This window comes from Crinia signifera, chromosome 1 (assembly GCF_055691185.1).
Source record: "Crinia signifera chromosome 1, ASM5569118v1, whole genome shotgun sequence".
In the NCBI taxonomy this organism is placed as follows: domain Eukaryota; kingdom Metazoa; phylum Chordata; class Amphibia; order Anura; family Myobatrachidae; genus Crinia; species Crinia signifera.
The window spans coordinates 10,219,490-10,236,054 of record NC_139217.1 but is presented as its reverse complement, the minus strand read 5'-3'; the positions used below and the strand labels follow the sequence as shown (position 1 = coordinate 10,236,054).

At 46.2% G+C, this 16,565-nt stretch overlaps 1 protein-coding gene across 4 annotated transcripts in view; it reads left to right on the top strand.

Annotated features, from left to right (window-relative positions):
* The window catches only part of LOC146060553 (uncharacterized), a 335,594-nt gene that overhangs the window by 21,451 nt on the left and 297,578 nt on the right, over positions 1-16,565 (top strand). For all 4 annotated transcript variants that reach the window (XM_083174016.1, XM_083173934.1, XM_083174187.1 and 1 more), the window contains exon 2: positions 12,079-12,165. In XM_083174016.1, the coding sequence (XP_083030142.1) occupies positions 12,079-12,165 (87 nt within the window). The remainder of the gene's footprint in view (positions 1-12,078; positions 12,166-16,565) is intronic.

Sequence of the window (16,565 nt, the reverse complement as noted above, 5' to 3'; positions counted from 1 at the left end):
CTACTGCATCCCTGTACTCTTCAGTTCGTGTTAGGTGCCCACTGGAGTGGGTGCTATTCTAAAGGGCTGCGGGAGCAGCCGAAGAAATAGAGTAGTTAGGGGATTTTTATTATTTTATTAACTATTACCCTAGCTAGGTAGGCACAGTGTGAGGATTCTCATAGTGAATCCTCACACTGCTAGCGCAGCAGGAGCTGACAGAAGCGCGTCCTGTCAGCTCTCTGTGCACAGGGGAGACGCTGTCTGGTCTCCCTGTGCTGCGCTCATAGCCTCTATTATGAGGCTGCCTGGGCTCCGGAGTAGCCTGAAACCGGCTCCACAGTTAGGTGGGGATCATGGGGGACAGGCGCTCCGTGATGGCGGCGGCCGTTTTATGCGGAGCTTACACGCTGAGCTCCTGACTGAGAGGACAGCAGCGCTGTGACAGGCATGTTCCAAGTGGTCCCCATTCGAGGGGGAGACACTGGAATAATGAAATCCTACCTAAGGAGCGGCTAGCTGGGGGTGGTTGGCGCCAAAAGGTCACGGACCCCGCAGCAGCAGGGACTTTTGGTCTCTTCCTTCACTCTGACTTTGGCGCCTTTCAGAACGCTTGCAGCGGAGCTGAGCTGGCTAATTGATCCTGGCAGAGTGACTTGGATTTCCTGGGCATCGCTTCCCCGCAGTTGAAACCTACAGACAGCTAAGTGACTGGGTGCATTGACTTTGTATAAGCGCTTGTACATTGTTTGCACTGTGTATATTGAGATATATATATTTTTCACTTGCATCATGTCTGAGCATCAGGCTGTGGTTTTGGGGGAGGGAGCCCTTAGTGCACTGAGCGCGTGCAATGTTTGCACACAAAAGTTTGTCCCTGAGCAGATGGCCAAGGGGGGCTTATGTATGACTTGCGCTGATGTGAGACCCATGGGCAGTGAACACCATAGGGCAGAGCAGAGTGAACCTGCGTGGGCCAGTGCCCTAGGCAGGTCTGTAAACACTTTGGTGCAGCTTCTGGACAGGCAGAGTGATGTGCTGGTAGAATCACAGAGACCTATGCCATCATCTCAGCAGTCGTCTGGCTCCTTGCCTCTTACCCAGGCAGATCCTGCGCTTATTCAGGTGATGCAGGATACTGCTAAGGGGATCAACAGATTCAGTGAAATACTGGACAAAATGGATGATGTTGCAGGGACCCCTAAAAGGTCTTATGCTATGCCTACTGTGGTAGATGAGGAGGAAGGAGAGTATATTGACACACCCTGGGACCAGGGTGATGATTTTGAAGAGACCTCTGCTGCTGGTATAGAGGATCTCATTGTAGCTGTAAAACAGGCGTTAAAACTGTCTGTAGAGGATAAGACCCCTGTTAAGGGTGTTTTTAAGCGACAGCGGAAGGAGGCTGTTACTTTTCCCTCAGATGAGGGGTTACAGGAACTATTGGAAGGGGCTTGGAAAACCCCAGATAAGAGGCTACAGATGCCTAAAAGATTCCTTAGTCTGTACCCCATGCCAGAGTCTCATGCTGAACTCTGGGAAAAGGTGCCTGTTGTGGATGCTTCTGTGGCACGTTTATCAAAAGCTACGGTATTGCCTGTACAGGGTGGTGCAGCTTTTAAAGATTCTGTGGATAAAAAGCTGGAGGGAAACCTCAAGGCTATTTTTGAAGGGGTGGGGTTTACCCTGCGCCCCCTTATTGCTTCAGCCTGGGTCTCTAAGGCCATTATAGAGTGGGCTGGTGAGTTATGCACCATGCTGCAGGCTGACCCTGGTGCTTTGCTGGTAGCAGAAAAGATTAAGGCTGCTGCAGAATACGCGGTGGAAGCAGAGGAGGAAGCTCTTAAAATGGCTACCAGAGTGTCCACAGTCTCTATTAATGCCAGGAGAGTGCTCTGGCTTAAGGCCTGGGAAGCGGACAATGAGTCCAAAAAGGCCCTAGAATTGTTAGCTTTCAAGGGAAAGTTACTTTTTGGTTCTGAGCTTGAGGAGATTATAAAACAAGCCACAGGCGGCAAGAGTACATTTCTGCCGGCCTCCTCAACAAAGCAGTCATCCAGATTCGCTGCTTTTAGGCCGTCCTTTCGGCCCTCCCCTAGAGGTGGTGCGTCCTTTCGGGGACAGTCGTTCAGGGGAAAGTTTCAGACAGCCAGAGGCAAATCTCAAAGGTCCAAGTTTGGCTCTTTCCATAAGAAGCCTGCCTCTAAAGGAGAGGATAAACCCTCCGCATGACTGCCAGGGGATAAGCCCGGCAGGGATAAAGGTGGGGGGGCGTCTCACACACTTCAGGGACGCTTGGGCTTCTCTAGACCAGGATACCTGGGTCTTAGAGATTATTACCCAGGGTTACAAAATCCCTTTCAGAGGGCGGCCTCCGAAGAGGTTCATCCCCACACCCATGCCAAAGCAGGCGCTCCTGCGCACAGCTCTTATGAGAGCGGCTCATTCCCTTTTGGAGAAAGGGGTGGTAATTCCGGTTCCCAGGGCAGAGTGGAAGAAAGGCTTTTACTCCACGCTGTTCCTGGTGCCCAAACCAGACGGGTCTTTCAGACCAATACTAAATTTGAAGTCCTTAAATGTTCACCTATGGGTAGACCATTTCAAAATGGAGTCTTTAAGGTCTGTACTCCTGAGAATTCTTGGCGTCCATGGATGTCCAAGACGCATATCTGCACGTTCCCATTCACCCGGAACATCAGACGCTGTTGAGGTTTGCCATAGGAGACCTGCATTTACAGTTCCGGGCGTTACCCTTTGGGCTAGCAACCGTGCCAAGGGTATTCACAAAGATAATGTCTGTGATGGCGGCAGTGCTGAGGCTCAGGGGAATCACAGTAATACCCTATTTGGACGATCTCCTGTTCAAGGCAGAGTCAGCACCCCTGCTTCAAAGTCACTTGAAAGAGGCCATCAGTTTTTTGCAGGCTCACGGCTGGATTTTAAACTTACAAAAATCTCAGTTGGTACCATCACAGAGGATCCAGTTCTTGGGAGTCATACTGGATACCCATCTCCATCGGGTATTTCTCCCGGAGATAAAGGCCAGGGACCTGGTCACCCTAGTTCAGGAGATCCTCAGAGCTCCGAGCTTGTCAGTATGGAGGTGCCTCAAACTCCTGGGGAAAATGGTGGCGTCATTCGATACGCTTCAATTTGCCAGGTTCCACTCTCGAGTATTCCAATGGAACATTTTGTCAGCCTGGTCAGGAAACACTTTGACCATGAAGACGGAGTTGATAGTGCTGTCCACGGACACTCGGGACTCCTTGAAATGGTGGACAGAGGTAGATTCCCTTCAGTGGGGTCGGTCATTACAGACCTGGGACTGGTTGATAGTAACTACCGATGCCAGTCTCAGGGGCTGGGGGGCAGTAGTCCTGGATCTCAGGCTGCAGGGCCTGTGGACGGCAGACAAATCAGTGTTACCAATCAACATCTTGGAGCTGAGAGCTGTCTGGAAAGTGATTTCCTTGGCGGGAGACAGGTTAAGGAACCTCCCCTTGAGGATTCAGACCGACAATGCCACAGCTGTGGCGTATCTGAATCACCAGGGAGGTACACGCAGCAGATTGGCCATGTGGGAGGTGTCCAGAATCTTCCTATGGGCGGAACAGAATGTTCCTGCCGTATCGGCTATATTCATTCCAGGAGTGGAGAATATAGAAGCAGACTTCCTGAGCAGGGAGGAGCTCAAGGAAGGAGAATGGAGCCTACTACCTCAGGTGTTTCACCAGATCACGGCAATGTGGGGAACTCCGGATTTGGACCTAATGGCATCCAGGTTCAACCATCAGGTGCCCAGGTTCTACGCCAGAACGAGAGATCCGCTAGCAGAGGCAGTGGATGCCATGACTACTCATTGGCAGGGAGATCTTCTTTATGCATTCCCTCCAATTCCAATGTTAGCGAGACTGTTGAAGAGGGTACAGGACCAGAAGGTCCCGGTGATCCTTGTGGCCCCAGATTGGCCAAGGAGGTCTTGGTACTCGAGGCTTCAGAGGTTATCAGTGGATTCATGGCGTCTACCTCTGAGACCAGACCTGTTAAGACAAGGCCCATTCAATCACCTGGATTCCGATCGATTGATTTTGACGGCTTGGTTATTGAAACCGCCATTTTAAAAAAGAAAGGATTTTCTGACGCAGTAGTGCAGACTATGATAAAAGCCAGAAAAGCTGTTTCTTCGGCAAATTATTATAGAGTCTGGAAGACTTATATTAGATGGTGTGAGAGGCAAAAAGCTCACACATCTCACTTCAAATTATCAAAAATGTTGGATTTTTTACAAGATGGATTTTCTTCGGGCCTAAGCCTTCAGTCCTTGAAGGTGCAGATTTCGGCCTTGTCCATCTATTTTCAAAAAAGAATTGCCATTTTACCGGAGATTCAGACCTTTTTACAAGGGGTATCCAGACTGAAACCCCCTTACAAGCAACCAGTAGCACCTTGGGATCTGTCACTGGTTTTGGATTGCCTTCAGAAGGCACCTTTTGAGCCTTTAAGGTCGGCTGACTTTAAGTTTCTCACGTGGAAGCTAGTGTTTTTGTTAGCAGTAGCATCTGCTAAAAGAGTGTCAGAGTTGGGAGCCTTGTCATGCAAATCCCCCTTCCTAATTTTTCATGATGACAGGGCTGTTCTGAGAACAGTGCCGCAATTTTTACCGAAGGTAGTCTCTGCCTTCCATTTAAATCAGGAGATAGTTCTACCTGTGTTTCAACCCCCAGAGGGTTCCAAGAAAAGGGACAAGTTGAAGACTTTGGATGTTGTGCGTGCGTTACGCATATATGTGGACAGAGTGAAGAGTGTTAGGAAGACTGACACTTTATTGGTACTGTATGACGTACATAAAATTGGTTGGCCTGCATCTAAGCAGACCATTGCTAGGTGGTTGCGATCTGTGATAGCCTTTGCATACACCAAAGTGGGTAGGCCTGTACCGGCCAGAATTAATGCGCATACCACCAGGTCAGTTGCCACCTCTTGGGCGGTCCGACATGGGGCCACAGCTGAGCAGGTTTGCAGAGCTGCCACTTGGTCATCTGTTCACACATTTGCCAAATTCTATAGATTCCATGAGTTCGCGTCGGAGGACGCATCATTCGGGCGAGCAGTGCTGAGAGCTGCAGACCTGAGCGTACCCTCCCAAAGGACCGGCTCTGGAACGTCCCAGTGTTGAGCTGTGTCACCAGGACCATTGAAAGAGAAAAAGGGATTTTTGTAAGAACTTACCGTTCGAATCCCTTTCTCTGATATGGTCCTGGTGACACAGCGATCCCTCCCTTACGCTCAGTAAGTATGCCAGAAGTTTCATGATGTTCATGTTAAAATGGTTAAAAGTTTCTGTTATAAAATGTGCATATAATATGTGCAGGCGTTTGTACTGAGTTAATGTATTCCAGTGGCTTTGAAAGATTGAACTGAAGAGTCCAGGGATGCAGTAGGGGAGGAGCCTACCCTCTAAAGCTTTAGGATAGGTGCCTGGCTCCTTCGGACCCTCCTACATCCCAGTGTTGAGCTGTGTCATCAGGACCATATCAGAGAAAGGGATTCGAACGGTAAGTTCTTACAAAAATCCCTTTTTTTCAGCCTTAACTACTATGTAACTAATATGCCTATCCCAAAGCATGTTTAAATTGTGCTACTGTATTTGCCTCTACCACCTCTGATGGGAGGTTATTCCACTTATTCCACTAATCTTTCTGTGAAGTAATTCTTCCTCAGATTTCCCCTGAATCTTCCTCCCTCTAGTGTCAGTGTGTGTCCTCGTGTTCTGCTGCTCCTCTTCCTGTGAGGAATGTCTCCCACCTGTATCTTCCTCCCTCTAGTGTCAGTGCATGTCCTCGTGTTCTGCTGCTCCTCTTCCTGTGAAGAATGTCTCCCACCTGCACCTTCCTCCCTCTAGTGTCAGTGCATGTCCTCGTGTTCTGCTGCTCCTCTTCCTGTGAAGAATGTCTCCCACCCGTACCTTCCTCCCTCTAGTGTCAGTGCATGTCCTCGTGTTCTGCTGCTCCTCTTCCTGTGAAGAATGTCTCCCACCTGTACCTTCCTCCCTCTAGTGTCAGTGCCTGTCCCCGTGTTCTGCTGCTCCTCTTCCTGTGACTAATGTCTCCCACCTGTACCTTCCTCCCTCTAGTGTCAGTGCATGTCCCCGTGTTCTGCTGCTCCTCTTCCTGTGACTAATGTCTCCCACCTGTACCTTCCTCCCTCTAGTGTCAGTGCATGTCCCCGTGTTCTGCTGCTCCTCTTCCTGTGACTAATGTCTCCCACCTGTACCTTCCTCCCTCTAGTTTCAGTGCATGTCCTCGTGTTCTGTTGCTCCTCTTCCTGTGAAGAATGTCTCCCACCTGTACCTTGTTAAAGCCTTTGATATATGTGAAAGTTTCTATCATGTCCCCCCTTTCCCTTCTCTGCTCTAAAGTATACATATTAAGATCTTTTAGTCTTTCCTGGTACGTTGTGTGATGTAGGCCATGCACCATTTTAGTTGCCCTTCTTTGTACAGTCTCTAATGCAGGGGTGTCCAAACTTTTGCGACGAGGGCCAGATTTGGTGAGGTGGCAATGTGTGGGGGCCGACCATTCAGCCTGACATTTTTTGAATCCTAAATCACATCAGAATGGTCCTTCACTCTGCCCTCATTCACAGTATGTCCCCCAGCCTGCCCCATCACTGTATATTACGCTGCCTGCCCCCATTCGCTGTATGTCCTCCACTCTGCCACCTTCACATTATATTCCCCTGCCTGACCATCCTTCTCTGTATGTCCCCCAGCCTGCCCCTCCTTCACTGTATGTTCCCCACTTTGCACCCATTCACTCTGTCCCGTAGCTTGCCCCCCCCCCCCCTCTCTGAATGTTCAGGGGTTGGATGCACACTCACCCGAAAGCCACCAAACACATCTCACTGTGGCGGCCGGCACCTCCTCACTGCTGCAGACAGCAAGCTAAAGGCATGCTCACCGGGACCCCACCTTACGGTGCTGTGCATCCTGCATCTGTTGCTCCGACCCACTTCTGGCTGGAGGCTGCGGGCCACTTGAAATGATGGCACGGGCTGCAAATGGCCCCTGGGCCTGACTTTGGACATGCCTGCTCTAATGTCTTTATATCCTTCTGGAGATATGGCCTCCAGAACTGAACACAATACTCTAGATGAGGTCGTACCAATGACCTATACAGTGGCATTATTACTTCTTGCTTCCTACTGCTGATACCTCTCCCTATGCAACCAAGCATCTGACTTGCCTTCCTCATTGCTTTGTTACATTGCCTACCTGCCTTTAAGTCCCCAGAAATAGTGACACCTAGATCCCTCTCTTCCTCAGTAGTTTCCATTATAGTGCCATTTATACTATATTTAGTCTTTGGATTTTTGAGACCCAAGTGCATGATTTTGCATTTTTTGGCATTAAACTGTAGTTTTTATGCTCTTGACCATTCCTCTAACCATTCCTCTAATCTACCTAGATCATCAATCATTTGTTTTATCCCTCCTGGTGTGTCTACCCTGTTGCATACCTTTTGTGTCCTCTGCAAAAAGGCACATTTTACCCTTAATTCCATTTGCAATATCACCAACAAAGATATTAAAAAGCACTGGTCCAAGTACAGATCCCTGGGGTACCCACTTGTAACCAGTGTTCCCTCTAAGCTGTGCGCGTGTGTGCGCGCACTCGACGAGTGAGCGCACAGACATTACAACAGAGCGCACAAAGCAGCAGTGGTCCCTTTTTGCAGTTGTGGACTCAATTAATGTGTGTACATTGTGTGCTGTGTTTTGAATGTTTAAATGTTAAATATCATTTTGAAGTAAAGGTAACACAAATGCTAAACATCATTTTCCAGTTATATATGTGACGCACAAAAATTAAAATTTCCTTCCAAAGTTGCACAGTCAAAATCTTTTGCCGCACACAGCCTTCGTAAAATTAGAGGGAACATTGCTTGTAACCTTTCCCTCCTTTGACTGTACTCCGTTTACTACAACTCTCTGTTTTCTGTCCTGCAACCACGCTCTTATCCATTCAACTATCTTAAAATCCAATCCCAAGCGTTCAAGTTTATTTAACAGTCTGCGATGTGGGACAGTGTCATAAGCCTTACTAAAGTCTAGATAAGCTACATCTACAGCCCCACCTTGATCTGTTACTTTAGTCACCCAGTCAAAAAAGTCAATAAGATTTGTTTGACATGATCTTCCCCCAGTAAACACATGCTGTTTTGGATCCTGTAAATTGCTGGTTTTGAGATATTCTACAATTCTTTGTTTTAAGAGTGTTTCCATCAATTTCCCTACTACTGATGTTGACTCCCTCAGTTTTCTGACTATACTTGCAACTTACTGACCCCATGTATCCCATACTGATCTGCTACACCCCCTAACTGACCCCATATATCCCATACTGACCCGCTACTCCCCCTTACTGACCCCATATATCCCATACTGATCTGCTATACCCCCTAACTGACCCCATATATCCCATACTGACCCGCTACTCCCCCTTACTGACCCCATAACAACCCTTGACACCCCCCTTACTGACCCCATATCTCCCATACTGACCCGCTTCACCCCTTAACTGACCCCATATACCCCATAACAACCCGTGACACCCCCCTTACTGACCCCATATATCCTATACTGACCTGCTACACCCTCTAACTGACCCCATATTGACCCGCTACACCCCCATACTGACCCTCTATACCCCTTACTAACCCCATATATCCCATACTGACCCTGCTATACCCTCAATAACCTGCTTATAAACCATCACACCCCTCCCTACTCCACAATCTACTGACCCCATTACAGCCCCCACTGACCCTGCTATACCCCAAATAACCTGCTTATAAACCATCACACCCCTCCTTACTGAACCACCTGACCCCATTACATTCCCAACTGACCCTGCTATACCCCCAATAACCTGCTTATAAACAATCACACCCCTCCCTACTGCACAATCACACTCTCCACACTACAACCCCAACTGGCCCACTAACTACTATTTATTATTATTACCAGTTATTTTTATTGCACACACACATTCCGCAGCGCTGTGCAGAGATTATTACCGGTTATTATGTAGCGCACACATATTCCACAGCGCTGTACAGAGATTATTATTACCAGTTATTATATAGCGCATTCATATTCCGCAGCGCTGTACAGAGATTATTACCGGTTATTATGTAGAGCACACATATTCCACAGCACTGTACAGAGATTATTATTACCAGTTATTTATATAGCGCACACATATTCTGCAGTGCTGTACAGAGACTATTATTACCAGTTATTATATAGCGCACACATATTCCGCAGCGCTGTACAGAGAATATTATTACCAGTTATTATATAGCGCACACATATTCCGCAGCGCTGTACAGAGAATATTATTACCAGTTATTATATAGCGCACACATATTCCGCAGCGCTGTACAGAGAATATTATGACCAGTTATTATGTAGCGCACACATATTCCACAGCGCTGTACAGAGACTATTATTACCGGTTATTATATAGCGCACACATATTCCACAGCGCTGTACAGAGATTATTACCAGTTATTATATAACGCACACATATTCCACAGCGGTATACAGAGATTATTATTACCAGTTATTATATAGCGCACACATATTCCACAGCACTGTACAGATCATATTATTACCAGTTATTTATATAGCACACACATATTCCGCAGCGCTGTGCAGAGAATATTGTTATCAATTATTATATAGCGCCCACATATTCCGCAGTGCTGTACAGAGAATATTATTACCAGTTATTTATATTGCGCACACATATTCCGCAGCGCTGTACAGAGAATATTGTTATCAATTATTATATAGCGCACACATATTCCGCAGCGCTGTACAGAGATTATTACCAGTTATTTATATAGCGCACACATATTCCGCAGCGCTGTACAGAGACTATTATTACCAGTTATTTATATAGCGCACACATATTCCGCAGCGCTGTACAGAGAATATTGTTATCAATTATTATATAGCGCCCACATATTCCGCAGTGCTGTACAGAGAATATTATTACCAGTTATTTATATAGCGCACACATATTCCACAGCGCTGTACAGAGAATATTATTACCAGTTATTATATAGTGCACACCTATTCCACAGCGCTGGACAGGGAATATTATAACCCAGGGGTTCCCAATCTTTTTTGAATCGAGGCACCCTAGAGTATCAGAATTTTTTCACGGCACCCCTAGGCCAAAAAAAATGTAATTAGATAGGGTTTATATGCAATTCTTAGGGTCAGTTATGTGGTAAAGGGCATGATTTGCTTCTGTTTGTACACATTTTATGATTGGCAGCCACCAGCACTGGTTTTGCTCATAAATAATTAACCAATAATAATTTGAGTTGGTCCTGGACCACCAACTCAGGGCACCCCTGCAAGTGTCCCAAGGCACCCCAGGGAGCCACGGCACACAGTTTGGGAACCACTGTTATAACCAGTTATTATATAGCGCACACATATTCCACATCGCTGTACAGAGTATATTATTACCAGCTATTATATAGCGCACACATATTCTGCAGCACTGTATAGAGACTATTATTACCAGTTATTTATATAGCGCACACATATTCTGCAGCGCTGTGCAGAGAATATTATTACCAGTTATATTATATAGTTCACACATATTCCACTGCGCTGTACAGAGACTATTATTACCAGTTATTATATAGCGCACACATATTCCACTGCGCTGTACAGAGACTATTATTACCAGTTATTATATAGCGCACACATATTCCACAGCGCTGTACAGAGTATATTACCAGCTATTATATAGCGCACACATATTCTGCAGCGCTGTATAGAGACTATTATTACCAGTTATTTATATAGCGCACACATATTCTGCAGCGCTGTGCAGAGAATATTATTACCAGTTATATTATATAGTTCACACATATTCCGCAGCACTGTACAGAGACTATTATCACCAGTTATTATATAGCGCATTCATATTCAGCAGCGCTGTACAGAGACTATTATTACCAGGTATTATATACTGTAGTGCATACATATTCTGCAGCGCTGTACAGAGACTATTATTACCAGTTATTTATATAGCGCACACATATTCCGCAGCGCTGTACAGAGATTATTATTACCAGTTATTTATATAGCGCACACATATTCCGCAGCGCTGTACAGAGACTATTATTACCAGGTATTATATAGTGCATACATATTCTGCAGCGCTGTACAGAGACTATTATTACCAGTTATTTATATAGCGCACACATATTCTGCAGTGCTGTACAGAGAATACTGGGGCAGATGTATTAAGCCTGGTGAAGAGATAAAGTTGAGATAAAGTGGAAGGAGATAATGCACCAGCCAATCAGCTGAGTTTGAAATATGACAGTTAGGAGTTGATTGGCTGGTGCATTATCTCCTTACACTTTATTTCAACTTTATCTCCAGTTTATCTCTTCGCCAGGCTTAATACATCTGCCCCATTATTACCAGTTATTATATAGCGCACACATATTCCGCAGCGCTGTACAGAGACTATTATATAGCGCACACATATTCTGCAGCGCTGTACAGAGACTATTATTACCAGTTATTATATAGCGCACACATATTCCGCAGCGCTGTACAGAGGCTATTATATAGCGCACACATATTCTGCAGCGCTGTACAGAGACTATTATTACCAGTTATTATATAGCGCACACATCTTCAGCAGCGCTGTACACAGAATATTTGCACACTCACATCAGTCTCTGCCCCAGCTTACAATCTGTATTCCTTACCACATGTACATGCACACACACAGACATTCTAGGGTTAATTTTTTGGGGAGGCAATTAATCTACCAATATATTTTTGGAATGTGGGAGGAAACCCACGCAAGCACAGGGAGAATATACAAACTCCACACAGTTAGGGCCATAGTGGGAATGGAACCCATGACCTCAGCGCTCAGAACTCTAACCATTACACATCCATACAGCCCCATCACTAGCTACTGACCACACTAGAACCCCAACTGACCTGCCATTGAGCCGCAGCCTACCCCACTGACTCTTTGTCCTTCACCAGGTTGTGCTGCACCTGCTGTTTGAGGATTCCACCGGCTATGCCCTATACAAAGTGAAGGATGTGGAGATTGACATGCTGCTTACTGAGGTATACTATGCGGTGTTAGTGTGTGTGTGTATGTGTATATATATATGTGTGTGTATATATATATATGTGTGTATATATATATATATATATATATATATATATATATATATATATATATATATATATATATATATATATATATATATATATATATATAATATATAGCCAAAAAAGATAGGGATACTTACAGGTCTTTTGAATAAACAGTTCTTTAATCCATCTCACCAAATCAATTTAAAGTGCAATGTGCATGACAGTGGGCCATGAGTTGTTGAGCACCCTCTCTCTTAAAAAAGAGGGTGCTCAACAACAGTGATAGTTTTGAAAGAATACAGAGGGTTGGCACTTCTGGATTGGAAAGTAAACTTGTGGCTCAAACTGTAAGTATATTCTCGTAACAATTTTACATGGATTAAATAATACAATATTTATTAAAAGAGAAGATTGCGCACTCCAGAAAGCCTTGTATATATTTTTCTGTTAACATTTCATGTCTTAATCTCTTTGAATTCTTGTATTGAAGAAATCAGAAGTGTAAAAGTCAACGCGTTTCATCTCTTCACGAGACTTCATCAGGGGAAAACATTTGTGGGCATATTTCCTCTTTTTTTATATATTTTTTAAAATATTATATTGTTTAATCTACTTTGTGTTATGAGAATACATTTACAATTTGAACCACAAGCTTAAGAGTTGGGTATTAACCCCAATTTTTAAACTATTACAGTTGTTGAGCACCCTCTTTATTTTATTTCTAATGTTGTATGTTGAGTCTATTTAACAGGAAGCTCATTGCCCCCCCCCCCCCCTTCTCCCTTTGATTACTATCTATAAGAAGCACAGAATAAGGGTATTTCTAGCAGAAAGTGAACAACTCACTTCTTGAAGTTGATGTGTTGGAAGCAAAAGTATCTGAGCGGCTTTGACAAGTTGTTATGGCAAGATGTCTGGGTCGGAGCGTCTCCACAGTGGGAGACTTTCTTGGGTGTTCCCGATATGTAGGGGCTAGTACCTGCCAACAGATGTGTGAGGATGGACAACTGGTGAACCAGTAATAGGAACATGGATGCTGAAGGCTCAATGGGGAGTGAAAGGCTTGCCCTTCCGGTCCTACTCTAGCACAAAATGCTGGCTATGATAGAAAGGTGGCAGAATACACAGAGCATTAGGCACTTCCAGTGCCGGTACTGACCCCTGTCCAACGTTGGAAGTATTTACAGTGGGAAACTGAGCATTGGAACTGGACCATGGAGCAATGGAAGGAGATGGCCTGGTCTGAGGATGCTAATTTTCCATTACATCGTGTGGATTGCCGGGGGCATGTGCATCATTTACCTGGTACCAGGATGTGCTTGGGGAAGAAGGCTAGCCAGTGGAGGCAGTGCGGTGCTCTGGGCAGTGTTGTGCTGGGAAACCTTAGATACAGCATCCAAGGTTTCCCAGCAGTTCCCCAAGGTTTCATGTGGGTGTTATTGACATGTATCACCTACCTAACCATTGTTGCAGACCTGGTACACCCATGGTGGTCGTGGTGTCTCTGAGCAGGATGATGTGGTCGGCTACACTGCAACATTTGGTCAGCAAATGTTTGAGGAACATGATCGAGTTTAAAGGTGTTGACTTGGCCTCCGATGGATCATCTGTGGGATTTGCTGAGAACACATCTGAGCTCACAGGATCTACTGCTAACCACTCACAGGATCTACTGCTAACCACTCACAGGAACTACTGCTAACTACAGGGCATCTTCCGAGGCCGCGTGGAGTCCATGTCTCGATGGGTCACAAACTGCTGGAAAGTAGAACCGAGGTTACAAATGAGCACTCGCTATGTGTGTCCCTCCAATAATCAGCAGCTGCTTATGGTTGGGGTAGTCAATCCCCTAAATACATTAAAAAACACAAGGATCTTGTATAAAGACAGATAAAGATAATCCGGTGGGATCTGAGTGATTCCCGCTTTGGTATGTATTAGGCGATCAGTTGGATGCTGCAGTTCTCCAGGTATATAGAGTCCAATACCACAACAGATGAACCTCCTCCTCCCTTGCAGATATGAAGCGGAGTCCAGGGTAAGTATAGCGATGAGTATCCAATACATTAAACCACTGACGCGTTTCACTGCCCTGACTGGCAGCTTTATTAAAGATCTCTGGTGAAACTGCCAGTCAGGGCAGGGAAACGCGTCGGTTGGAACCGAGTGAGTTTCATCTGTCTTTGTAGCGAACAGACTTCCTCACCTTGTTATGGAAACTATTATTAGCGGGACACAGACTTACGTGGTGATAATAACAGCGTTTTCTCTTTCAATGGTCCTGGTGACACAGCTCAACACTGGGATGTAGGAGGGTCCGAAGGAGCCAGGCACCTATCCTAAAGCTATTAGAGGGTAGTGTTAGGTGCCCACTGGAGTGGGTGCTATTCTAAAGGGCTGCGGGAGCAGCCGAAGAATTAGAGTAGTTGGGGGATTTATTATTTTATTAACTTTCACTCTAGCTAGGTAGGCACAGTGTGAGGATTCTCATTAGTGAATCCTCACACTGATAGCTCAGCAGGAGCTGACAGAAGCGCGTCCTGTCAGCTCACTGTGCACAAGGGAGACGCTGTCTGGCCTCCCTGTGCAGCGCTTACAGCTTCTTTTAAGAAGCTGCCTGTGCTCCGGAGCGCTCTGAAACCGGCTTCACGCTAGGTGGGGATCATGGGGGACATTTTCTGCGGAGCTTACACACTGAGCTCCTGTTATGAGAGGACAGCAGTGTGTTACAGGCATGTTCCAAGTGGTCCCCAGCCGAGGGGGAGATACTGGAACTAGGAGATCCTACTAAGGGAGCGGCTGTCTGGGGGTGGTTGGCGCCAAAAGTCACGGACCCCGCAGCAGCAGGGACTTGGTCTCTTCCCTCACTCTGTTTTGGCGCCATTCGGAACGCTTGCAGCGGAGCTAAGCTGGCTTACAGATCCTGACAGAGTGATTGGATTTCCTGGGCATTGTTTCCCCGCATCTGAAACCGACAGACAGATAAGTGGCTGGGTGCATTGACTCTGTATAAGCGCTGTTGTACATTGTATGCACTGTGTGGTTACTTTACATCATGTCTGAGCAACAAGCTGTGGTTTTGGGGGAGGGAGCCCTTAATACGCTGAGCGCTTGTAATGTTTGTACACAAAAATTTTTACCTGAGCAGATGGCCAAGGGGGGGTTTGTGTATTGCTTGCGCTGCTGTGAGACCCATGGGGAGTGAACCCCAGAGGGCAGAGCAGATTGAACCCGCGTGGGCTAGTGCCCTGGGCAGGTCGGTTAATGCTTTAGTGCAATTGCTGGACAGACAGGGTGATGCCTTGGTAGAATCTCAGAGACCTATGTCATCATCTCAGCAGTCCTCTGGCTCCTTGCCTCTTACCCAGGCAGATCCTGCCTTCATACAGGTGATGCAGGATACTGCAAAGGGGATCAACAGGTTTAGTGACTTGCTAGACAAAATTGATGTTGATGCTGTAGGGACCCCTAAAAGGTCTTCTCAGTGCCTTTATTGGTAGATGAAGAGGAGGGAGCATATGCAGACATTCCGTGGGAGCAGGGTGATGATTCTGAGGATTCCTCAGCCGCAGGGGTGGAGGATCTGATTACAGCTGTTAAACAGGCTTTAAAACTTTCAGTGGAGGATAAAACTCCTGCTAAAGGTGTATTTAAAACGGCAGCGTAAGGAAGCTGTTACATTTCCTTCAGATGAAGGTTTACAAGAATTGTTGGAAGGGGCTTGGAAAACCCCTGATAAAAGGCTGCAGATGCCAAAGAGACTCTTAAGTCTGTACCCCATGCCAGAGTCTCATGCGGAGCTATGGGAAAAAGTGCCAGTAGTTGATGCTTCTGTGGCGCGTCTGTCAAAAGCTACTGTATTACCAGTGCAAGGGGGCGCAGCTTTTAAGGATCCTGTGGACAAAAAGCTGGAGGGTAATCTCAAAGCTATATTTGAAGGGGTGGGATTCACCCTAGGTCCCCTTATTGCTTCAGCCTGGGTCTCAAAGGCCATGATTGAGTGGGCCAATGATTTATGCACCATTTTACATGCTGATCCTTGTGTGTTGTTGCTGGCGGAGAAGCTTAAGGCAGCTGCAGAGTATGTGTTGGAAGAGGAATCTCTCAAAATGGCGACCAGAGTTTCCACAGTGTCTATCAATGCCAGGAGAGTACTCTGGCTTAAGGCCTGGGAGGCAGATAATGAGTCTAAGGCCTTAGAAACATTAGCGTTCAAAGGAAAGCTATTATTTGGATCTGAATTAGAAGAGATTATAAAGCAGGCGACGGGTGGCAAGAGTACCTTCCTGCCTGCCCCCGCAGCCAAGCAGACATCAAGATTTTCTGCTTTTAGGCCGTCCTTTCGGCCCTCCCCTAGAGGTGGTGCG